This window comes from Dreissena polymorpha, chromosome 6 (assembly GCF_020536995.1).
Source record: "Dreissena polymorpha isolate Duluth1 chromosome 6, UMN_Dpol_1.0, whole genome shotgun sequence".
Lineage (NCBI taxonomy): Eukaryota > Metazoa > Mollusca > Bivalvia > Myida > Dreissenidae > Dreissena > Dreissena polymorpha.
Window position 1 is genome coordinate 4,575,368 of NC_068360.1, and position 26,433 is coordinate 4,601,800.

At 34.4% G+C, this 26,433-nt stretch overlaps 2 protein-coding genes and 2 long non-coding RNA genes across 7 annotated transcripts in view; 2 read left to right on the forward strand and 2 right to left on the reverse strand.

The window, feature by feature from the left end:
- Window positions 1-26,433, reverse strand: part of LOC127833768 (uncharacterized) — a 232,837-nt gene that overhangs the window by 24,343 nt on the left and 182,061 nt on the right. The window lies entirely within an intron of this gene.
- Window positions 1-26,433, forward strand: part of LOC127833767 (uncharacterized) — a 212,382-nt gene that overhangs the window by 12,357 nt on the left and 173,592 nt on the right. The window contains exons 8-14 of the mRNA XM_052359192.1: window positions 973-1,099; window positions 1,555-1,611; window positions 2,827-2,983; window positions 5,407-5,504; window positions 18,671-18,783; window positions 19,751-19,798; window positions 21,317-21,522. Of these exons, the coding sequence (XP_052215152.1) occupies window positions 973-1,099; window positions 1,555-1,611; window positions 2,827-2,983; window positions 5,407-5,504; window positions 18,671-18,783; window positions 19,751-19,798; window positions 21,317-21,522 (806 nt within the window). The remainder of the gene's footprint in view (window positions 1-972; window positions 1,100-1,554; window positions 1,612-2,826; window positions 2,984-5,406; window positions 5,505-18,670; window positions 18,784-19,750; window positions 19,799-21,316; window positions 21,523-26,433) is intronic.
- LOC127833783 (uncharacterized) lies at window positions 6,742-11,714 on the forward strand. The gene is made up of 4 exons (XR_008027594.1): window positions 6,742-8,243; window positions 8,643-8,707; window positions 11,271-11,314; window positions 11,618-11,714. It is a non-coding gene; the product is annotated as an uncharacterized LOC127833783 (long non-coding RNA).
- Window positions 10,146-16,506, reverse strand: LOC127833784 (uncharacterized). The gene is made up of 4 exons (XR_008027595.1): window positions 15,894-16,506; window positions 14,023-14,094; window positions 13,501-13,631; window positions 10,146-12,769 (listed from the first exon to the last, which is right to left on the reverse strand). It is a non-coding gene; the product is annotated as an uncharacterized LOC127833784 (long non-coding RNA).

A 26,433-nucleotide genomic window follows, 5' to 3' on the forward strand; every position in this document is an offset into this window, starting at 1 on the left:
GTATGTATTTCCAAAATAGGTTTATAAAAGACATGGTATTGAATTGTATGTATACTCTATTAATTGTAAATGTATATCAAGTTTATAAATAAAAAACGAATCGGCGATTTTTCAAATTTTAAATTCCGACGACGTATTTTTGTTGTTTCCATCTTTCTGTTGGTTGAATTTGCAAGTTTAACGCTATATTATGAATCAACGTGTAAAGCGATTTTCATTTTTTTCCAAATCCTCAATATCTCGATAACAAAAAACGCTATTGAAATGCGACCAAATTTATATTAATACCTAATAAACAGTCCTTGCGATTGTTTCATGTAGTATGCATGAGGTCAATGTAATTATCACTATTACTCAAAATATAAAAAGCATTACGCCAAGGCACACATAAAGTGAGATATTATCATGCAACTACATGCATAGATGTTTCCCATCAAAACGTTGATAGAGATTTTAGATGGGGATCAAGGTCGCTGAAAAACAAGATATCAATGAATGTTTATGCTAAATGACGCAATAACAAATTGAGATGTTGCATTGAAACAACGCACATACATGCATTATATCCGTATATAGGATGGGTTTGCATATTGGGTGTGGAGGGTCAAGGTCTGTTATATTTTATTGTTTTGTGAAATGCAGTCAACATGAAAACTGCAACATTCATTTGATGATATGAATAATGATTTGAGTCGTGTTATGAGAAAACTGGGCATAATGCATGTGCGTAAAGTCTCGTCCCAGATTTGCCTGTACAGTCTGCACAGGCTAATCAGGGACGACACTTTCCGCTCTTATGACATTTTTCGTTTAAATGAAGTCTCTTCTTAGCAAAAATCCAATTTAGGCGGAAAGTGTCGTCCCAGATTAGCCTGTGCGGACTGTACAGGCTAATCTGGGACGACACTTTACGCACATTTATTATGCCCAGTTTTCTCAAAACATGATTCATTTATTGATTTCTTTTTTCAGAGACAGAGGAGAACCAATCTATGACCACGTGTTCAGACGTGCGACGCTTCCCAGCCTCGTTCTGGCTCATTGGTATCAGTGCATCTCTCTACTACATGCAGTTGTTTCCTTTCGTTGCCCAGGGAGAGTAAGGAAGTTAGATCATTTTGTCAGCATATAGTCGTCCCGATATTACCTGGGCTATTAAACATTAAGAAATAATTAAGCGACCTATGTCAGTAATTGTTATTTAGGAAGTTATATTTGTATATCATAGTCTATTGTCGAATAACCGCCGGTAATTAGTATGCGTAGTAATTATATCATTAGTGCGGAGAATTTACAGGGATGTCTTAAGAACTATGTATACTGACAACAGGCTACGGCTTTCATTATTGCACAGTAACAGTCACTTTTTGCTTCATGGAATTGTTCGTTTAAAATAAGTCTCTTTTAAACAAATATCCAGTCTCAGCGGAAAGTGTCGTCCCTTTAATAAGAAACAAGTGAACAAGAATTTGTACCCGAACATTTTTTATGGAGCGCCAAACATTCCACATTCATAACGACGTGTGATTGATTTCGTCGATGAAATGTTTTCAGGCTGTACTTTGTAAAGAAATACGACCGATCCCTGGATGAAGCGAACGCAATCAATAGGTACGACGCTTTATAATACTATATATCTCTCCCGACAAAAACAATCCACTTTTATTCTGTACATTGCTTGTATTTTTAGTCACTTTATGAGACACAAAAGGCATACTTTCTTGTGTGGATAATTTTGAAACCATGTAGAAAATATTTTTTATCAAGTTAAAGCAAAAGGATATGACCCCGGAACACGAACACGAAAGGTATAACATGTTTACGTGTCATATCGTGATTTGCAACTTTTTGATTAAATAGCAGCTTTGTTTCTTTTATTCGGAACTCCTATTATTTATTGGTACGTTTTACTACTATATGCCGTTTTGTGTAATGAATATTCAAATTTTTACAAACATATTTCATGTTCCTTTTATTTGAATTACAATACATTACTTCATGTATTAAGGTCATGTTGATATGTAAATCAAGTGAATTAGCGGCCAAACCTGGTTTTCAGAGGTTCCATATAACAATTCTTACTACGTACGTTCGAATGTTTGCACGCATAAAATGCACTGCTTGGTGTAACAAAATATACAACGCCTTCTAAAAAAGGGCAAAGGTAATGGTCACTGTCTGAATTTTAAACTTATGGATGTATAATTTAATTTAAAAAATACAGTGAGTTATTTGAGTAAAAAAATCATGTATACATGTATAGTGATTTTTTTCTTTTACTTTTAATTTCCGATCGTTAATGTTCATGTTCTCATGATGTTCTCATGTGGAAGAGACATAATTCAACATATTTTCTGGGTAATTGGCTATGTACTTTAAATCCTTATTTTGTAATATGCAGGGGTCTAGTGTAGGAGGTCAAATGAAGGGGGTTTAGTGGGTCTAGTGCAGGGAGGTCTAGTGCAGTTGGTGTAGTACGTGGGGTGTAGTGTAGGGGTATAGTGAAAAGGGGTCGGTGTAGGGGGTTCGTCAAGGATCCGCATAACTTTCCAGAGTAATTCCATTTAGTTAAATCGCGGGTAGATCAGATATTTGGTATTATACATGTTATTTTCATATACATGTGTTTTGTTGATTGTTTACACAGTTGTGCTGTTAACTATGACATGTCACAAACCACTATATCGTCCAATAATTAATGCCTATAATAGTATAATACATGTTGTATAATTGTTTATAAACCAAGCCGGCATATCAGTCCGATTAGCATGTACTTTATAAACACGGACAATTGAGCGTCTGTGCTTTTTTGTTACATGTTTTCAGCATTGTTTTCCTCGTCGGGGCAGTGACGATACCGCTTTTTGGAGCCGCAATTGACAAAGTGGGCCGAAATCTTATCTGGATGTTGACCGGACTGTTCCTCTCTTTGGCCAGTCACCTTTTACTCACATTCACATTTGTAGAACCGTACGCATGCACGGTAAGTGGACTATAGGAATAATAAAACTTGGAAAACAGTATCAGGTGATGAATGCAATCAGCAAGTTTTATACGATAGTTAACATTGCATGAACCACAAAATTTCGATGATAAATTAAATCTTGTTTTAAGTTACTGGTTGTAAACATATATTTTAAACACATTCGTATTTAACAATTATAAATAACAAGGAATATAACAATGTCACGGAACAACGTTTTCAATTTTTGAGTAATGAATTTAATGTAAATAATTGTTCAATCCCAAAATAGGTGATATTTAAACGGTATACCTCCATCCGAGTTAAAGTTATTGGGCGGATATAATTGGCCCTTTTTGAGTTACATTGACCTTTAGGTAAATTCAACTGGTCACACAGCAAGCCAAAGCTAGGTCTGCTCGTTAGTTACAAACACAAAACATATTAGAACAATTCCTCTAAAAATGAATGTGCACAAATTGTTTTAGGGATACATGATTGCTACCCATTACTGAATGTCGGGAAAATACCTATCTACCAACTCGACTTTTTAAGCAGAAAACGTGTCCGGCATCCGTCGATGTGCGCTGTCCGGTGGGCGTTGTATGTGTTGCGTCGTTAACTATAAGCTTGTTACCACTCTAGAGGAATCATTTTCATCCAAAATTGATGTTAATGCATGACACTATCTATGCCAAGTTAGAATCAGGGTCCCGTTCGTCCCAAATCTAGGTCACCAGGTTTAATATATTATCTTAGAAAAACCTTGTTACCAATACACAGGCCGGATTTTCAACTGGGTCGAATACTAGGTCACGAGGTCAAATATGAGACAAAAACACTCCATAGGCCACATTTATGGCCCATTTTACGTGGTCAGAATGTTCACCTTCGCAGTTTATATGCGAGTTTGAATCTACCTGGGCCATATGGATCACAAAAGGTCTCTAGATTAAATATGAGAAAAACCATGTTAACAATTTATTTGTAATTATTATAGCTTAAATTTTGGTCGGCATCTTTATCTTGAAATATTAGAACGAGTATGAATCCGGGCCACGTTCGTTTTATGTAAACAGGTCAATTCTTAAAAAAACCTTGTTACATCTTCAGTCATAAAATAAGCTCATGTAACATTTGAATGTGAGACAACTCTTTAATATTTATATCGAAAAGAGTGACTTAGTTACTTCCCTTGACTGCAATGTTATTGATGATAGTTCACTTAACCAGTGACGTTTGTGTGCTATTGTTATTGCAAACTCGACTTACGGAGAATGCAGCATAAACATCTTTCAGTCTGTGTATATGAGCGAATCAATCTGATATTTGTAGCTCTATCTTTGCAGTATTTTGATTATTTTGAAATAAATTGACATACATGCAACCCATCTCAAGACGACAAGCTGCTTGTAAAACTCGCCTCCCTACATTAGAGAACGTTGCCACTTTTAATAGTTGAAGATCAAATTTGGCATAGAAAGAGCTAGATTTGACTCAACCTTGTAGTTATGTTTTAATATAACTTACCGCAAATAAAACCACGAAGAGGCTGCATTTCGTGAGTAACAACAGTACCGTTTTTCAACGGTTAAGGTCATGCTCAGAGGTAAAAAGTCAAATTTAACCATGCAATATCTTGAACATTTCTTTCTCAACCGAAATACTGCCATTTATTTATGGATTTTAAAATGACTTCAAACAAAAGATGTTTATCATTACACGACGTCTTGTTAAACATGTCTCCTTACCTCAAATTTTAAGATAATTGATCACTAATGGCAACCATTTGGGATTTCGTGTGTAGAATCGGTCTTCCTACCTCAGAGTTCAGGGTCACACTTTGAGTTCAAAGGTCAAAGTTTGCTATAAAACAGCTTATCCATGCTGTAACTTGTTAACTCATCATTCAATCTAACACAACCTATCTTAAATGACCATTATGAGGAGACTGAGTGTATAGTGAACCACTTGTCTATTACCTCAAAGGTCAAGACCACACCCAACAGACGCCATATACTTTCCCAAGCTGGGTCTCCATGCAAGCTTGTTATATCCGTATAATCACCAACATCTGTTGAAGAAACAGACGTTAGGGACGGGAAATCATCAGATTGAGGCCGGCCGATTCAAGCTTTCCGTCCGCCTTCTCTCTGGCCCTGCCTCAAACTAATAACGACGCCAACAGTGTTAATGAATAATGAAAATATTTGAGAATAACATACACATCTGTGCATTTTCATATTCACATAAGAACACTTATTAACGAAAAGACAAAACAGACAAAAACAATTTAAAATCAGAAAAGAATACAGATGAAAGGTCCGATAATTTTAAAATGAAATAATTTCACAGGTATATGTATAGCCAACGGTTTGCTTATCGTATTTGGTACCAGGATTTGCCTGGAATACCATATTTATGAAAATCTTCTCTTGTTGCAGGTTTTGTTAGGACTCGGTTATTCACTGGTTATGACCACTTGGCAGCCGCTTGTGACGTATGTTATAGCGCCCAATCATCTGGGAACCGCGTTTGGCATGTAAGTACACAGGGGCCGCGTCATGCGAAAATACGTTTAATTGAAATTAGCTGCCAGAGTGGCTTAAGATTAGTCTGAACAATTGCGTATTTTGATAAGGGACTTTGTTGTACGCTTTTTAGTCACTAGCATTTATCAGCAGGCTGATTTAACACAGGCTGATTTGCCGCAGACTGATTTACCTCTGGCTGATTTGCCACAGGCTGATATTCCGCAGGCTGATTGGTCACATGCTGATAAGAATCTAGCCTTTCGCATCACACGGCTTAATAATAAATTGGTTATACCGGAAATGTGCCCAAACCGTAAAATAGTCCGAATTTGGTTTCAACTTATTTATTCAAGAATAAGTTTACAACATAAGTTACAAACATTTTATTAGATTGGAAAGTTAGCTATCTAGTAGTGTCCCTTTCCTCTTAGTACTAATTTTGGAATGGTATATGGCCTTAATGATTATACACCATGTCAAATTATGACAACATTATTAAAGCAGAAATATTTGCTTATTCAACCTCTATATACAGCCTTATAACGTCAGATACAATATTAGGATTTTTTAGCAATGTTCTTAGGAAAAGTGTTAATTGTATTGATTTGTACAACACACACATATTTTAGTACTTATACCCCACATCACGAGATAAGGGGAGGTGTTTACCGTCCGTCTGTCTGTCTTTCCCTGATATGAGGTTGTAAACATGTTGTATGTTCAATTGTTATGCTCATACGTTAAAAATCACAAGAATAATTACCTTTAAGCTACTAAGGATTCCTTTTATATTTTAATTGTTGTTATAGACTTAATTTGCACAAAAATATCTCTAACATCTGCAACGTCCAGATTTGTCATACTGGTATACAGCATTGTATATTGACCCTGTTCTAAGTTTAATTAACAGTTTAATTTGTGAGTTTAAACTAGCGTTACCCAACCGCAAATTTTCGTTGTAGTTATGATATTTGTGAGGAAACAGTAGTACTGAACATTTACTATGCTCTCAAATATCGATTATATGCATCTTTTGATGATTTAAAAACCTGAAATTTATGAAGCATTATTAACGCTTAACGATTGAATAATTTGGAGAGGTGTGTTGTTATCGTTATATTTTTAACATTACTTGGATTGCTTATATAGAGAATAAATTAAACATAGACTTTAACGCCAAGGGTCAGTGGTTCGAGTCCAGTTTTATATTACCTTTTTCTTTTTTAATGTTATTCTTGTTTTTTAATGGAGCTATTAAGTTTCTATGTATACGCTTATCAATTTAAAGTAGTTCATGCCTAAATCTGTGAAAAGGTTCCTTGAATGTTTGTTACTAAAAGTTTGTCCGAGCATATATTGACAAGTAAAATAGTATCACATCAAAACTTGACAGGTATGTACATCTTATATTTTAGGGCACGTGCAGCGCACTACAACTCTAAACGCTTGCGTTCATAATATCTTAGTTACTGCCCTGTGCATATTTTTACAACGATTGTTTGTCTGCAGCATATCTCAAAACTAAAAGAGGAATGCACTTGAAACTTGATATGTAAGAACATCTGATTTTATTGAGGGAATGAGAAGATAACAAACTCCAAAAATCTTGCTTCGATATATTGAGTTATTGTCTTTTGTTTGTTATAAAGCGGGAGGCCGTTTTATCAACAGATTTTATCTTAGCGGATCTTATCTTAAATCCTTGACTTACGATTTCATTTACGATCAGCTAATACCCGCAGCTAAGATTTTAGTTAAGGGTACGATCTGGAAAATCGCGAACCAGTCGAAAAACCTCACACGATTTCCCGCGTTTATGTCAAAAAAGCAAGATGGCCAACAACGTAAACAGAGGCAAGTAGTTAATGATAGTTATGATTTACTAATAGTAGTACTAAATGTAGGGATATCATGACTCATGTCTTAAATATTATAGCGTTTATGTCTGTCAATTTGTCTCGTAATTGATACTGAGTTTTTATTAAATTTATATCGTTATTTTACACCAAAGAATCGAAATGTTTTATGCATTTATTTTATGTATTTATTTTCTGAATTCTAGTTGCAAGTACTGTTATAACGAAATCATATTTTCCCGCGTTTGGAACTTTCAGCCTTTAAAATGACAAATCGTTATTGTGTGTTCATATCTAATGTTTTTGGCAGAAGAGTATTCGAGTATCAATCAATACATTATTTCTATGCCCCACATTTGAAGAAAACAATTTATTTTTATGTTTGTTTTTAGGGTAAATGTATCTCTCTTTTCAAGGAACATTCTAATCTAACACATTTCCGCTTCTTTCGCTATATATTTGTTTTCGTACTTCTTCTACTTCGTACTTCTTCTTCTACTTCGTACTTCCTACAGTTAATTGCTGACTATTACATGAAGGCCGATATAGGCAGATATGGACACTGTCGAGTCCGTTTCCTAGGAAGAACCAGTACTTGGTGTCTATGGAGGAAATAATGAGAATGCTCCTCGAGTAGGGAGCGAACCTACGAACTCCCGATCGCTAGGCGGACACCTCATCCACTACACCACCGCGATAGTATATACGGATGCCTACTGTATATTTATTTTTGGCATAGAATTTACTTTATTACCCAGTGTACATAGCTTTAGAATTAATTTTCAATTATAAACATAAACCTGAAAACTATCACTCAATTTCAGAGTGAACAGCATTTGATTGTGTAGCCCCAAGATAGCCAAATTTATCAAGAAATGGACGGACTTTAAGGTATATTAACTAATGAAATCTCATGACCCTTATTTACTAACTTACTCTTACCACAAAATGATTATAAAAAATTCACAATGTCAGTCACATGTAAAATTTTAAAAATTAAAGTTAGACTGGGAGCAAAAGGTTAATATTGTACTTTGAATTATACATAAAAACATTTATAATGAATTTGCACGGAAAAATCATTAGGAATAATCATTGTTGTGTATTGTGTGTTTGCTGTTTTCTGTTGACACATTCCAGTCCAGTTCATGTATGTCAATATTTGTTAACATATTATGACATATATTTACCATAATTATTTCTTATATTTAGGTTTTTGGTATCCATTCATCACTTTTTTCGTTCAACTGTGGAATGTTTGAATTTGAACACTTTGTACTTTCTTTTCAGACGCACAACAACAACCATGTGTGAATGATGAGATCTCATCCATCACATCAGTTGAACAAAAGTTGGTAAGATAATTAATCAAGTACACAGTATAAAGTTAGCACATTTATTCGTGTAGGTGTGTCAATGTTACAAAACACATAAAATAAATAAGGTTTAACAACGTTATCATAATCACAAATTAATTATGTGACATAAATATTGTTATTTATTAAGTTACTTGGTTACAGATACATTTCCAATTGTAATACGTAAATGCATAAATCAAAATATCTTCGTCATTGAATGTACATGTTTGTATGCATGACAGCTCATAAAGATCGATTGTCCATATTTATTAATGAATATTTATCGTTAGATACAAGTAATTTCGCAAAATACCAAAATAAAAACATTGCATATACTTACATATGAGTCCCGCTCTGTGAAAAGGGGGTTTAATGCATGTGCATAAAGTGTCATACCAGATTAGCATGTGCAGTCCGCACAGGCCAATCAGGGACAACTTTCTGCCTAAACTGGATTTTTGCTAAGAAGAGTCTTTCTTAAAACGAAACATATAATACAAACGGAAAGTGTCGTCCCTGATTGGCCTGTGCAGACTGCACAGGCAAATCTGGGACGATACTTTACGCACATGCATTTAACCCCATTTTCTCAGAGCGCGACTCATATATAAAGTTATTTTGGTGATTTATTAAATACATGTTATTTAAAAACAAGAAACCGTCGGAGACGGATGATGCTCCCCAAAGTTTTTTTTTGTCACAATATTGCACTATATTTTCAGATCAAAGTACTGACAGTACTGATGTGACGATGCTTTTGAAGAGGATTGATATAAAAGCACCTATATAAATGTATCTACATCACCACACCTCTGTATGTGGGTACGAAAATTTTGGGTAGGAAAAAAATGGGTACGAAAATTTTGGGTACAACAATTATGCCAAAAAAAAATTAAGAACGTAAAAAGATTTGGTTACGAAAAAAAATTCGGTAGGAAAAAAATTGGGTACGAAAAAAAATTTGGTTACGAGCAAAAATTTGGGTACGAAAAAAAATTGGGTACGAAAAAAAAATGGGTACGAAAAATGTAGGGTACGAAAACAAAATTGGGGGTACGGAGAAGTAGTACCCGTGGGGAACTTGATCCTTTCAGCGAAACTGGGAGGCGGGTTACATTCTCGATCAAATATAACAAGAAATATCTTAAAAAAGGTATTCGACGTGTATTTTCTGTACCACTTATTTAAAAAAAACTGTCTGTTACAGTAAAACGTTTGTGGGTTATAACATTACGTTTCAGCATATAAATTCAAAACTTGACATGCTCTTTAATTACACCATGCTCTTTAATTTCACATTTATATCATACCAAACTTTATATTTCGTTGTTTCCTTTCCTAAGTTAATGATGCTTTGTGTACGGACATGATTTCACAATCCCATGTGCATGAACATATACTTTTTCTCTTTTGATTATTGTTCTTTTTCAACAATATCCAACAAACGAATGAATTGTCAAACATAGTATGTGCACTGATGTGGCTCTGTAATTTATGTTTGAAAAGTTTATTTAATCTGCAAAATGAGAAAGCACGCTGAAGAGCGAGTATCACAGATATGATACGGCTATTATGCTGTTTATATACCATAGTCGCTACAAGGTTTACAAATGGCAGGTTCGAAATAATTTGTTTTATTTACACTCATGATCGCGTTGAAAGTTAATTATACACGTTTTAATTCGCAATTTATTTACTGAATCACGACAAATGTCAAATACAATACAGAAAATGCATAGTTGTTTCATTGATCTATAAACATACAATGGATTGAATATAACTGATTTAAAATTAACGTTTTCAAACTATTATTAAATCTTTTCCCAGAATAAGCTGTCCTATTTATAGCTGAGCTTCCTATACCTTTATCAATGATAATCAGCGAGGTATGCTTCGCAGCATCGTCAATAAAAGGAAACGTTTTGATGGCACAGTAGTTGGGGGGGACAATAATTTTTTTATAGACAATTTCAAAGGGCCATAACTCTGTGAAATATCATCTGACCAGAACCCGCTGATAATATGCACATCTCCTCTTGGTCGTGAAGCTTCCCATAAAGTCTCATTGAATTCCAGTCATTAGTTGCTGAGAAATAGCCCGGACAAGAATTGCACTATATGTACATTTAATGGAAAATTTCAAAGGGCCATAACTCTGAAATAAATCATCCAACCAGAACCCGCTGATAATATGCACATCTCCTCTTGGTAGTGAAGCATCCCATAAAGTTTCATTGAATTCCGGTCATTAGTTTCTGAGAAATAGCCCGGACAAAAATTGTGCACGGACGGACGGACAGACGCACGGACAGACGAAGTGGCGACTATATGCTCCCTTCAAAATAAATTTTGGGGGAGCATAAAAAAGGTTAATCACATTTCACAATACCAATTGTAAAAATCAATTGAATATCAATTTTTTTTTAGTAAATACAAAAAAGTTAATTTTTTTTACATGGACTTCTAGAAAATAATTAACGAGTATACATAAGCTAAAATAACATATTGGATTACTTATGTTATTTTACGAGTCATATTCATTCATATATAATCATTATAGGAAATCCGCGAAACAGCGCATGTGAGGCCCAGTCATTTGAGCCGGTAAGAAAAAAAAGATGCGAGTTCCATGAAAATTAAAGATTAACTTATGAAGTGCAGATCATGAATGTGTAATAATGAATTAACAATCCATCTTAACATTAATGATACAATTCATTCTCAAGAATGTTTTATATGAAATTATTAGTTCCAACAGAACCTTGTCTGATGTGCAGTATACACAGTACATGCTCTTTAAAGAACAAACAGAAACCACATCTCTTTATGTTACAATGTTAACCTTTTATTTCATCACTTGTCTTAAAAATACAAATTTTATTAACATAAAATGTATTTCATTTTCAGATAGTGTTCCACTTCATTGTTCCCTAGCTGTAGAGTTGTTGGAGAAAACCCTGTATTGTTATGTTACAAAGATAATTAAATAAAGGAGTAGAATTTATTTTTACTTTGTTATACTATAAAGGAAACATGTAATCATCGTACGCATTGCATAAATGAATATTGTAAAAAGTGTGTCTTTAATGAAAAAAATCCAAAAAAGAACGGCAGAAATTGTCAATATCCACACTTTTACAAAGATGTTGACCACACTTGACCGAAATGCAGCAGCTCATAGACAAGAAATCATTAACTTTTTAAGTTATTATGTATCATTAGCAGAAACATAATGACCATGTTTCATCAACAAAGAGTCAAATATTGAATATTAAAGCGGGTATATACGATTTTTTATATGTGTTTAATTGTAATATATTGATAAAATATGTTACAATAACACAAAATAGGCAAGAAAAATTATACATTAAAGCCGAATTTCATAAAATGCAGCAAAGACAAATTAGCGCCCCGAGCCGATAGTGACGTACATATTTTCCTACAATAACCGAAGCATTCGTCTTTGTATTAGGATCGCAGATAGTGTTCGTGTGTCGTATGAATAGATATCGTTGCAGGAATTCAAATAAACCATTAAACTAAGTTTAGATGCACATCGTACATGTATGGTATACATGCTGGCGAATTCGGCTGTACAGCCGTTTTCAATTTCAGAATTAAATATCTGGCTTATTTCGCATTTTTCGACATATGTTCTTCTTAACTTTTATTTTAATTTATATTGAAATATATATAAAATAAGTTTTTTACACAGTTTATATAAATTCATAAATATTTGACAAAATCGTATATACCCGCTTTAACACATGTTGCCGAACATAGACTGACCACAATGACTCACCTATAGCACTTCGTGCACATGTGAGCATAAAACAGCAACTACATAAATAAGTTAATGATGTGTTGTCCATATAAGCAGCATTTTGGCCCTGTTGTGGACTGTGCACAACGTCATCCACTTCTTGTGCCTCAGTAAGTTGTTCAGGCAGTGGCACCTGCTAATCTATGCATAAATTGTGCAGGCGCATTCATGCAGCCACTGCTTGACAGCACTCATCGTGTCTCATGAATAAACAACCGCCAGTTTTATGTAGACACCTGTCGATAGAGAATAACAATCAATATTAACTAGTGATTTAATTACAATATCCAATTTATTATCAAAACTAATGATTATTATGCATTTTATTTAATTGATTAACATCTTCAGATATAAATTAAATTTAAGTCTAAAATGGGTAAAGAAATAAATTCATAAAACAAAATTTGCAATAATCTATGGCATCCATTTTTATCAACACATGCACGTGCATATGAAAGGAACTTCAAAATCTGTATCAAATGTTATTTTCACTACATGTGTCTCCTTCACTGATGCCCCGATGTCACGTTGAGATAAACAAACAAGTCCATCAGTAATTAAAGACAAATTTCTTCAGTACAAACAACTTGTGTATATATGCTCAAAACTTGATAACAAATAACAAAACAAATTTAATTACACATTTGTGTACAGCTACCATCATTAACACATTAAGGTCATTCAGCAGTTGCTGTTATGCAAAATCTATCCACAGATGAACAGACAGACACAGAGGACGAACAGGTGCAATTCTTACGGCTTTCCACAGTGTACGTTTACTAAATTGTTATGATGTAGATGTGACGATTACAATTATGCTCTAAAGATTATTAAAGGCATAAAGCATCACACTTTTTATCCAATATTTTGTGGGGAGATTTATTTTGTGATTATTAAATGGTGTCTTATGTTGATTAACTGAATGTGTTTTGAACTAAATAAACATACATGTAGTAAGTTTACATACCTAAATCTACTCTTTGGCAGTCCAAAAGCCCTATCAACCACAGAACACTTGACTGGGCATTGTTGTACCTATTGAACTTGATAGCCGGAGTCCCCCAGTAGGTGTCTCTTGTGGTTTTCTTCCAGAAAAGTCTAATTACAAATTTATAATAAGCTAAGTTTAAGTTGGAACAATCATTAGTTAAACGGTTTATGAAGGTAGCTTTAGGATGTTCGCAAGCTTCACGCAATCTTAAATTCATTTAAATTATAAATTTAACATTGATATGCATATTTTATGTGTTGATACAGTGTGTACACACATACAGAAATATAATTGAATCTTTTATGTTGTTGAAAGAAATTAAAAGTAAAATTATGTATGCACATTAAACTCATTATATTTTAGTAATGTGCAATGCATTGATGTAAAAAATAAAATATTTGCATCATCATAACAGTAGTATTCCACTTTTTCCTAGCCAATACTAGCCATAGCCCCTCTAATGGTATATCCATAAAAGCACATTATTTAATGTCATACCTTCAAACCACGGACAAAGACAGAGGCGTCGTGTGTGTTGACCCAAGCCATTTTGACACAATCTCAATGAACCTGCAAATAAACTATACTTTAAAATGTGAAATGTGTTTCACTAGCTTTGTTGAATGATTGGGGCATCTATTTAATTCACATGTTTTATGATTTAACACTATTAGATAAGCCACTTCTGACTGACAAGTGACATTGTACAGTGTGATACAGGGTCATTATCCCCACGCTTTTTGAAAAAAAGGTGGGGATATTGTGGTTATCTCCGCCGTCCGTCCGTCCGTCTGTCTGTCTGTCTGTCCGTCCTGGCCACTATCTCCTCCTACACTAAAAGCACTAGAACCTTGAAACTTACACACATGGTAGCTATGAGCATATGTGCGACCCTGCACTATTTGGAATTTTGATCTGACCCCTGGGTTAAAAGTTATAGCGGTTGGGGTGGGGCCGCGTCAGAAATTATCGCTCATTTTTTTAGGTTATTTTACATTTACTTCTTTATTTCTACACCGATTCACTTCAAATTGATACTGAACCTCTCTTATGACAATACGGTCAATCTCAACCATGCATGGCCCCATTCCCAACCCTGGGGCGCCCCGCCCACATAGGCCACACCCACCAAAAATTTCCATTTACTATAATTTTTTCATTTCTACACGGATTCACTTCAAATTGATACTGAACTTTTGTTATGACATTAGGGTCAATCTCAACTATGCATGGCCCCAATCCCAACCCTGGGGCGCCCGCCCACATAGGCCACACCCACCAAAAAATTCCATTTACTATAATTTTTTCATTTCTACACGGATTCACTTCAAATTGATACTGAACTTCTCTTATGACATTAGGGTCAATCTCAACTATGCATGGCCCCATAACCAACCCTGGGGCCCTGCCCACATAGACCACACCCACCCAAAATTGCCTTTACTATAATTTCTTCATTTCTACACCGATTCACTTCAAATTGATATTGAACTTCTCTTATGACAATACAGTCAATCTCAACTATGCATGGCCCCATTACCAACCCTGGGGCGCCCCGCCCACATAGACCACACCCACCCAAAATTGCCTTTTACTATAATTTCTTCATTTCTACACAGATTCACTTCAAATTGATACTGAACCTCTCTTATGACAAAACGGTCAATCTCAACTATGCATGGCCCCATTACCAACCCTGGGGCCCCGCCCACATAGACCACACCCACCCAAAATTGCCTTTTACTATAATTTCTTCTTTTCTACACCGATTCACTTCTAATTGATACTGAACTTCTCTTATGACAATATGGTCAATCTCAGCTATGCATGGCCCCATTACCAACCCTGGGGCACACCTAGGTCAAACATTCGGCGTGGGGATACGAGTCGGCCTCTGCCACGCCATTTCTAGTTAAAATAACATTGCCATTTGGCAAGAGCGTAACTAGATCAGAATATAACTTTGCTACCTTGCATCTCACCGTGCAGTGTGAGATTTATGTTGCTCAGATACTGTATATATTACTGTACAATTCATAAATCTAATTTTGACAGAACATTGATATTTAAATGTTGGGATTGCAAAGTTTATGACTAATAATCGTTGGGGTAGATATTGCAGACATTATACAGTGCATTATTTATTATTCATTAGAAAGAAAAATACTTCAAAACTTTATGCGCAAAAGGCATATCAGGATTTTGCGTCGACAACTAATTTGTATAGCAGCGTCCGAAATGTGAAATATCCGAATTCTATTCCACCCGTTAACATTCAATATTTAATGACAAATGAACTGTTTTACTTAAAAAAAAAACATAAAACATTTGTTTTGCTAGAAATTGAATAAAGATGACTAAATACTTACCTATTTAACGAATTAATTATCCAAACATCACAAATTTAATTTCCCTTGGACAGAATGCAGAAAATGATTTAACGAATATATTTAACGTTATCAAACATAAATACGTCCAATAGTATCAATATTTTTCCATCACGGAGATCTCTAAATCCTTTCTTTTTCGAAACATTCTCATCTCTCTTGGTTGACCAACGTTTAAAGCGCGTGCGGCCGCCGTGTTTACGAAGGTTTACGAACGCTAAGAGTGGTCTTACCCAGTCGTAGCTTTAAGCACAAATCTTACGACATCTTAACTGCGATTTCTTTGATAAAACGGTACGCAGCACTTACGATCAGCGTACGACAAAATCCTACGAATCTTACGTAAGATCACGCTAAGATCTGTTGATAAAACGGCCTCCAGGATTTCAGCGAAGTTTAATCCATTTAAGCCTAATGGACTCTCCCATCCTTCTAAATTGAATCAATTTATTTGCAAAATTATGGATGTCTAGTATATTTATTTCTGTATTTAGAATATTTCTTACAGAAATTCCTTTAAGCAAACAGCGCAGACCCTGATGAGACGCCGCATCATGCGGCGTCTCATCTGGGTCTACGCTGTTTGCCAAGGCCTTTTTTCTAGACGCAAGGCATGAATGGGTTAAAATCTTATGAACATAAGTGGATTGCACAAGAACCATAACTCTTGCGTTCATAATTCAAAGTTATCGCCCTCGTGAATGCTGAAATTGTGCCGAGGGATGTTATTATAAAACGAGGTACAAGATGAATCTTTTTAGTTAAGAAACTTTTTTAGAAACCTGTTTGTAAAACTGAACTGACAATGCTCCTCCCCCCCCCCTGACAACGTTGCATGCTGGGGTTTATCCGGCACGATAGTGACAATATAGTTATCATGCTTTATTTAAGAAATAATACTTTTCTATCATGGTTTGTTGTCGAATAACCCACAGTAAGGAGTATAGATGCGTAGGAATTAAATCACGAGTGCGAAGCACGAGTGATTTGATAACACGCATCTATACAACTTACTGTGGGTTATTCGACAACAAACCATAATAGAAAAATATTATTTCGATTCTAACACGATTCTGATTGATTTAGTTATCAAGCTTTAGGACGTGAACTATATTTTTCAATAATCCGCCCTTCTTAGTACACAGTTGACTATTTATTGACGTCATTGATTGAACAAACATATGACGTCATTTTCATTCATAAATATTTTGCAAATGACGTCACTTTCATTGAAAACTACAATTGTAGAAACTTAATGACGTAACGTTTATTGATGCTACTGAAAAGCTGGCATGCTATATAGAGAATACATGGTTGGTGCCGAGATGGAGAAAGTTTATCCGGTGAGGCTTAGAAAAAGAAAATAGGGCGAGCTTTAGCGAGCCCTATTTTTCTTTTTCGGGCCGAACCGGATACACTTTCTCCATCTTGGCACCAACCATGTATTTGATTTATCCTGCTTCATGCCGTTGACACATTTTATCAAAGACAAATGATTAATTGACATAACAATATATTTATTCTTGTCGGGCCTTCTACATTCCTGTCAACCGAATAACTACCGATTGTGTCACGTAAAAAATAGTTCCACATTAAACTGCTCCTTTTTATACTTTTCTTTTGAAAATATGAGAAGAAATAAAACACGAATCGAGAATGTGATATTTTTCTTGGTAAAAATGAAAACGAAATGTAGCAGCAAAACAAAAACTAAACTTTATTTACCTTAATGACAACTTTAATCCATTGCTTATAACAATAAATTTACAACGATATACACATCCGTTGTGTGTTCTTCCATCCCTTTGTCGAAATCCATTTTCTGTTTATCCATCTCTATTATCAAAATGTATTTTAAACCACACTATTTTTTATAGCGTTTGTATCGAATCTAACCATTCTGACCCAAAACCCGATTTACGAAATCGTAATCCTGTCGTAGCGAATTATTTTATTCCTATCGAAGTTAACACTGTTGAATGACAAACACACAATCCTAAATACGTTTATGATTCGTTCGATGCTTTAAAATATGAAAAAAATACTGTTAAAACCACCACGTCAAAATTGTTGTCCCTATTAAATCCTTAAAGAAACTAGGTAGTATGTTTTGTTTGCGAAATGACGTCACACTAGATACGTCATAAATTGCGTTATCAAGTAAATAAAAATGATAAATACGGAAAGCTGGTTCGGTAATATATTTTAAAGAAGAAAAAGGATGATATATAATATAACTATAACATTCATGATGCGTCTCAATAAATTTCAAAGGTCAAATATTAGAACATGTTAATCGGCGCGTAGGAATACATACTTACGTTTAGATCACGGTCACGTAATGTGCTGCCGGATATCGACTAGTTTATCCGACCCTGCTTTATTTGGTCAATCTTTGCAACAGAGGCAGGATAAAAATGTTTTCTGAATTATGTTTCCTAACAAATAACATTCTTTGTAGGCGTGGTTATGCCACTTATCACCAAATATACAATGTGTTGTTTTCTTACATTTATATACATGCTACATTATTACATTTCTTTTAGAGCGGGGTTTAGCACGTGCATTTTACTGCAATATTTTATTTATTCGGAACTATTTTCGAAACATTAAGCTCCGCCCATAAGTTATTGAAGAATAACCCACGCTTGATTTCCTTCTTTGTCTATAGAAAACAAGCCACGTGCCGTGTTAGAATATATGATAACATTCAATGCGATCAGTGTTTGAATTAATTATATTTTTTATTTTCATTTCAGTGCGTTTACAATAAACTCAGCGTGTCAGGCCGTGAACGCCTATATTACAGGCTACATCGTAGATAACATGGGCTATTTTGTGCTGAAAGTCTTCTTTATTATGTGCACCACTTGTAAGTATCTCCACATAACTGAATTCAAATCAAGCCTATGTTTTAACATTATTTGTTTGTTTTTCCTCATCAACAGAACGAACTACCGCAAAACATTTTAAACTATCTGGTTATTGCCAAAAGCCAGGCAACATAGATGTCTCTTATACGGCACAACAGTAAATGTTATTTATTAAGAAGTTATTGATGATGATGATAATTATTATTATAATAATGATGATGATGATGCAGCTGCAGCTGATGATGATGAAGATGATGATGCTGATGGTGATAATGATGATGATGGCGATGATGAAGATGACGATGATGATGATGATGGTGGTGCTGATGGTAGTGAGGATGATGGTGATGATAATGATGATGATGATAATTATGATGATATTGATGATGATGATGATGATGATGATGATGATGATGATGATGATGATGATGATGATGATGATGATGATGATGATGATGATGATGATGATGATGATGATGATGATGATTAAGGATAATAATGTGTTACTGGATTATGGATATTAATAGCATTTGCTTCTAGATGGCCCGGGTTTAATCTCAAGGGTAGACACATTGTTCCCAATCATTTGTGATTATTTACCTAAGAATAATTCAATATTTGATAACACATATTCCAAAAAAAATAATTATTTTATTATTTTTAAAAATATAAAACTTTATAAACAAGTACATTTAAATAACATACTTTGGCTAAGATGAAGTTGATATCACGCAGTTACCTTAAACAGCAAAATCGTATTTTTATAGAGAAAAAAAACATATTTGATTTTATCTGCACATGGCACGTTGGCAATTTTTGAGGAACTATATTGAGTTCGTGTGAATGAATTAGACCTCAAGTTCATTCCCCGACAACAAACAAATAACAGCTCAACTGAAATTGAAGATGATCGTTATTATTCACGCTGAATATAATAATATTTACCGCCATTATATTTTGTTATAGGCTCGATCGTATTCACCTTATTGCTGTATTTGAGAGACGCATCTTCAGGTAAGTGGGAGCTCTGAAATGAGCACAATTGATCCGCGTTGTGCGAAAATGGGTCTTATGCAATATGCGGCAATCGCGCAGTCTTGTCAGAAACTACCATGTCCGCTTATGAAGTCACGAATGCTTGCGTGACTTTATAGCGGTATGCGTAGCTCTTGGCCACACTGCGCGATAGCCGAATATGGAATAATACCCATTTTCGCATAACGCGGCTCAAATGGCATTTTAATAGTTGTAGCATTATTTACTACTTTTATTGAAATTTTGCTAGTAAATTAACTAACATGATTCGGTAATCAATATAAAGAAAACTTTTTCGTTTCCTGTGCAAATTTCTTAGTTATTTTCACCTGAATTTTAGTTGACAAAATGCGGCGTTTTATGAGTTACGTTTGCTTAAGTTTTTTATGCCACGTAAACTCTCCATCCGAAAAGGCGGCATTTTCGGTCGCACTGGCCGTCTGTGGGTCCGTGCGTCTATCCGTCTGTGCAAAAGTATGAGCCACATATTGATGTATTGTAAATCACGTTGGCAGAAACATCAACCAATGTAACACGACTTTTCGCGCTTAACCCATTTATGCCTAGTGGACTCTCCCCTCCTTCTAAATTGGATCAATTTATTATTAAAATTAGGGATGTCTGGTATATTTATTTCTATATTTATAATATTTCTTACAGAAATTCCTTTAAGCAAACAGCGCAGACCCTGATGAGACGCCTCATCATGCGGCGTCTCATCTGGGTCTACGCTGTTTACCAAGGCCTTTTAAACTATTAAACATGTGAAACTGCATTTTATCGTCAAGAAAATGTTGAAGCGATGAAGGTATCGGACGTGAAGCACTTCTCAGCCCCATTTTGGCTTATCAGCGTAACAACCGCCATTTACTACCTTCAACTAATGCCGTTTGTGGCGCAGGGGTAGTAAGTTATTAAATACTAGACCTAGGTGCAATATGAAGACTAAACATGTGTTAGAACATAAAATATTAACTATATTAATGTATATGGTACATAAGTGTACACAATATCAGACATACATGATGCATAAAGTATAACTGCTTGTAATTTAAATATATATATATACTTCACTTTTTATCACTGTTTTAAAATACGCTAACGTTGTTTTTCTTAAATCTCGTTTGTATTGTTTTACTAACATATAATAATTACAGTGAATAAAATACTTAAAAGTTTCATGCTTAATTGTCAAGCTAAATCATGAAATCTCAAAAACGCAATCAACAATACTTAATTACAGAAGGTTTCTTATTTTATTTCACTTAGATCAATACATAATGTTCAATACAAATATTTCACACTGAAATATAAATGAAAAATACCTCGGTCTAAAATGAACTTGATTTTGAATCATTGTTTTCTATAAATTAATTTAACATGTTTAAGGCGATGTAGTTATGATGAAGTATTGTATTAACAATATACATGTCTGCTTTGCTGTAAACGTGTATACATGTACGTTTGTCGCCATGAACTTTAATGAATGGATTTTAGGGGACTACATTTGCTATGACAGTCCTTCTGGTATCCAACGGCATGTCATCGAGGATATGGGCATATCAGAGACGCAATACATGGGCTTCTACTCCACGCTACAGTGGACAAACATACCGTCCTCGCTGTTGGGTGGATTTCTAGTTGACAGGATTGGAAACAGACTGAGCATGCCGATCTCCACGGGACTAATTGCGGCTTCTCATGTAATCACATTTCTGATTTGTGTACATTTTGTTCTACTCTCGATATAAAAAACGTACTATCCGTAATATAGATCGTGGGTACAAATGTTCGCGAGCTTAGAGTTAATTATGGTAAAAGTGTTCACATACGCATTGAAGTGTTGTTTGTCTCAATAACAATCTTCCTTTCGAATACACCATTAATTTTATCCTTTGTTAAGCCATTCAATTTGGCCGTATATTTGTGTATATGCTACACTCATGTGTGCTCATGTACGGTATATTCAAATAGATAGTTCTCTAACACTGTGCATGCTATAATTTATTAGTATATTTTAGTAAATAAGCAAGTCGATATGTGTCCTGTTATTTGTAAGTTTTAACTCTTGTTGACCCAAATGACCAATCAAGCTGGCTAAACTGCAGGCTTTGGATATGTATTACTTTTTAACCCGGTTCGATGACTGATAAGTATTGTGAAATCAATATTATTTGTCAGACTCTAATTTGCGATGGTCCTCTTATCCACGATTTCAAATGTACAGCGAACGTTAGTGTCCGAAGCCATATATCAGGCAATTAAGCATCTCCATTCTCCTCGAACTTAATATCACACGAAAAAGCCTGATTTCAGTGTTGTTTTTTTCAATTTTGGGGGAAGGGGGTCGGGTTCCCTGAGGGGGAGGGGGGAATTCGCACGTTAAAGGGGAAAAGGGGGAAATTTCTATGCTTAGCTAGTAACAGTACAAAATCAAGTTTTAACACTATAATTCACCATACAGAGGGAGAAAAACATAATTCAAACTCTGTTATTGATCAACATGTTATGTTCATGTTCAAAGTTCAACATTTCTGGGCTTTTCAGCGAATTTATCAATTATTCTGGCGACCTCCTCTTCACCAAGTCTCTCCGTGTGCAGACAAAGTCTGATCAGGGACTCCAGTGTAGCTTTCCCCAAGCCTGTTTCTCTGTGGCGTGCAAAGCAGGTTGAGCAAACTAAACAGTCTTTCAACACTCTCTTGACCGGACGTTTCTGGCGTTTCACTGCCGGCATTTGATGAAGACTGACTTTTAAGTTGTACTTGTTTGAAAATAATATCAATTTATTTTTAAGTTAAAACAGATTTGTTTTGTTACGATAGCTTTTGTTGTTGTGCGACATGTTGGAATAGGTATGGTTTGCATTGTGTCACACCGGTCTTACTGACCTGTGTGAATGCGCGCTAAGCATTGTGGGAAACGGACTTTTTTCCATCATGGCGTTGGTAAACATAATAAACACGGAAGTGAAAAATGGTAATTAATTTATATCAAAAACAGGCCCCATCAAACCGGGCCAGCTGTAATATATATTTGGATGCAGTTTGTGCTTCAAAAGGAGCAACTTTTTATGTCAGTCTATTGTTTGTAAGAATCACTAAACACGTAACTTAGACTTAACTAAACACGTTGCAAGCATGGGGTGCTGGACGTTTCGTGCCACTACCAGTTCGCGCCACTGATATTTGTGTAGGAGAGCATTGGACGTTTCGTCCCACTGATAATACATAGGCGGATAGTTGTGAATAATACCGTATGTAGGTATGAAATCATAACAGGAAACTTTCGCACCTTTGATTGTAACATCTGTTCAATGGGAAAACAACAATGTTTTTTTTTTCAAGATTGTTTAAGAGTCAATTTAAATGCTTCATATAATACATTAACAATACATTACATAAATATATTAAAACATCAGAAGTGAATGCAAACATACATTTTAAACAAAAAAATGCTTCCTACCCAATCTGGTAGGATTATCTTGTGTTGGCAGAGATTACATAAATATATACAAACATTTGCAATAAATTGACATTAACAACATCAGAAGTGAATGCATGCATACATTTTAACAATATCTAGATTGATAACATAAATATATTCAAACATTGTTTTAATACACATATACAAAAGTGCACAAATATAGAAGCACAAATACAACAGCATACTATCCTATCATACACATACACAAATCATATATACAATGTATTGCATTTCAGAAGTCCTCAAAATGGATGTCATCCTGGGTTGTGCTCGGTCCCATCTCATTTATATGGCTTAACGCTCTCAGCAGTTGAGTAGTTGTCATGTCATCGTCTTCGTACTTCTCCGAGATCTCGAAGAGCCGCCCGTGCACTTCTTTAAAAAAATTCTGGTGTACCCGAGTCAGGGCGTGCTTGACACAAGGCGGATTGTCAGATCCACTGTTTCTGCCTCACGGCGCAACAGGGGGACGAGCACGTAAAACCCTAGGTCGGGTCGCCCTGCTCGACCGTTGATTCTGCGATGCCATCCTGGAAAAAAGAAATATGTTGTGAACTATATGATGTATATTAGTTTATATTTAATAATATTAAAATTATAACTATCCAATGAAAATGTGATATACTAGTTTTTATAAGATAATATTTAAATTATAACTATCAATTGAAAATAATATATTGCTTTATTATTCTATATATGTGTACCGTCTGGCGGTATTATATACTGTGTGTTCAACTGACTTTATTTACTCCTTCAATAAATTACACAGTTTGTATCATAATTAAAGCGGTGAGTTGTTTACTAATTGGTTACTAATTGGCCATTAAAAGCCCGTGTCGGTAAATTAAAGGCCCGAGTCGGTAATAAATTGTTTGCTAATTACGTAAATACACATACGGCTAATTGAAAGTTTGTGAGTCGATAGTAAAGCATAAGCTTTTCTTAAAAGAAAAAGACCAACTTTATTTTTAATTGTATTATTTTTCATTCATGTTATATATTATTATTTATGTATATAATACATACAATTGAAGCATAGAAAATAACAGCATTTCATGTTTTATATTTATTAAACATAATGAACTATGCACACATGTTTTTATACTAACAATAAATCATTTTATTTTATTATTACAAGCGCATACACATGATTCATAAAAAATAACAACACTTTATGCTTTATGTTTATTGCATATAATACACTATTTACAAATATTAGTATACTAACGATAAATCATTTTATTTGTTTGTTATTTATTTCATAATTGTCAACATTGTTGTAATTTTCTACATTTATATACATCCCAATATCATTCACACCTATACGGCATTATTCACACCTATCCGCCTATATATTATCAGTGGGACGAAACGTCTACCCCTTTTCAACACAAATATCAGTGGCACGAACTGGTAGTGGCACGAAACGTCCATAAACCGCAAGAATGTATCTTCGAAATAGTAAATAAATCTTAATCATAAATAAATATTTATAATTAAAAACATGCTGAAATTTGAGAACGTAAACGATTTAAAATAAACGCTGTGAACATAACAAGGAATCTTACATGTAGGCCTAATGTGTGAGAGGATTAATCAGGGATAAAATAAATGGAGTTCGAAGGATCTAACATTTTGAGGAGGACTTCATGGTATCTTGGACATTTGGCACTTTCATATATTTATTTAGTAGATACTGAAAATGCTGAATGTGCTAATTGCAACATCAAAGACGAGCAGGTGAGATTTTTACAGCTTTATTTTTCTCGACATAATATTGTATGTTTTCCATTTAATTTATATGGCGCTCAATTTTAGCTCAGCTGTTTTGGGGGAAAACCCTAGGTATTGTCATAGACAGCTCGTCGTCAGACGTCTGCGTCTTGCTAAAACCTTTACGTCGGCTCTAAAATCAAAGTGCTTCCACCTATAACATTGAAACCTCACATGTATATGCACCTTGATGATTTCTAAAATTCTACACACCACACCCATTTTGGTGTCACTTAGTCAAAGGTCAAGGTCACTAACCTCTAATTTAAAAAACAACAACATTCATTTATTCAAAACTGCACAGCAGCCTAGCTTGGCACCCATTATGTGGTGCTCTTGTTTATATATAATTTTTAAAATGTATTAATATTCAGAATAGTTGATGCATGTATAAATAAAAAGATACAGCCATGAACAGTGTGTTTTAATTTTTAATAAATATGCTTTGATTGCGTATATGCAAAACAATGAAGTCCATATATTGTTAACTGATTTTTAAAATGTTGAATGTAACACCTTACGTACCAGTCCGTTTATGTACCGACACTTTATGTACCACTCTCTGACACTTTATGTACCATATTTATAATATATAGAGATAACTAATTTAATATGAATGTGTGTTATCGATGAAATGTATTTTGTGTGATAGTATTTATGAATTTAGACTTATATATTGGCCATAGATTTTATTTTTTCAAAAAATAAAATCTATGGCCAATATATAAGTCTAAATTCATAAATACAAAATTTGTCAGATTGTCTAAGTGTCACTGAGTGTCTTAGTTTAATTTATTAGCTCTAGTACATGTAGTACTTAATAAATGATTTATTAGTCTTACCTGAAATTGAAGTAAATTATAAAAATTCATTGTCTCTTATCTTATCCTGACTAAGGATTATAAAGTCTAAAATGTTTGTATTATATTGTATAATTGAAATGTGATACTTTGAAGAGAAGAGAGAATGACCTTAATGTTCAAACTGTAAAAAAATCAAATTATTTCCTTCTTTAGACTTTAATCATGTTTAGAGAATGACCTTAATTCATTAGGACTGCTATGAATGAATGGACAATAACGCCTATATTTTATGTAGGTGGTACGTAAAGTTTCAAAGTACGGGTAGTACATAAAAGGTCTGGTATATGTACATAAGGTGTTACACCCTAAAATGTTCATGGTATCAGTGTTTCAATAATGTAGTGTTTCTTATTATGTATTGCTTAGGTTGTTTTGTTTCAAATTTCAAATTTGCATTTATTTTAAAGCATTTTCAGTAATTTTGTGAATTCCATGTTCTTATATTCAAATATTAATTTATGGTTGCTATTGTGTATAGAATGTTGTCCGCTG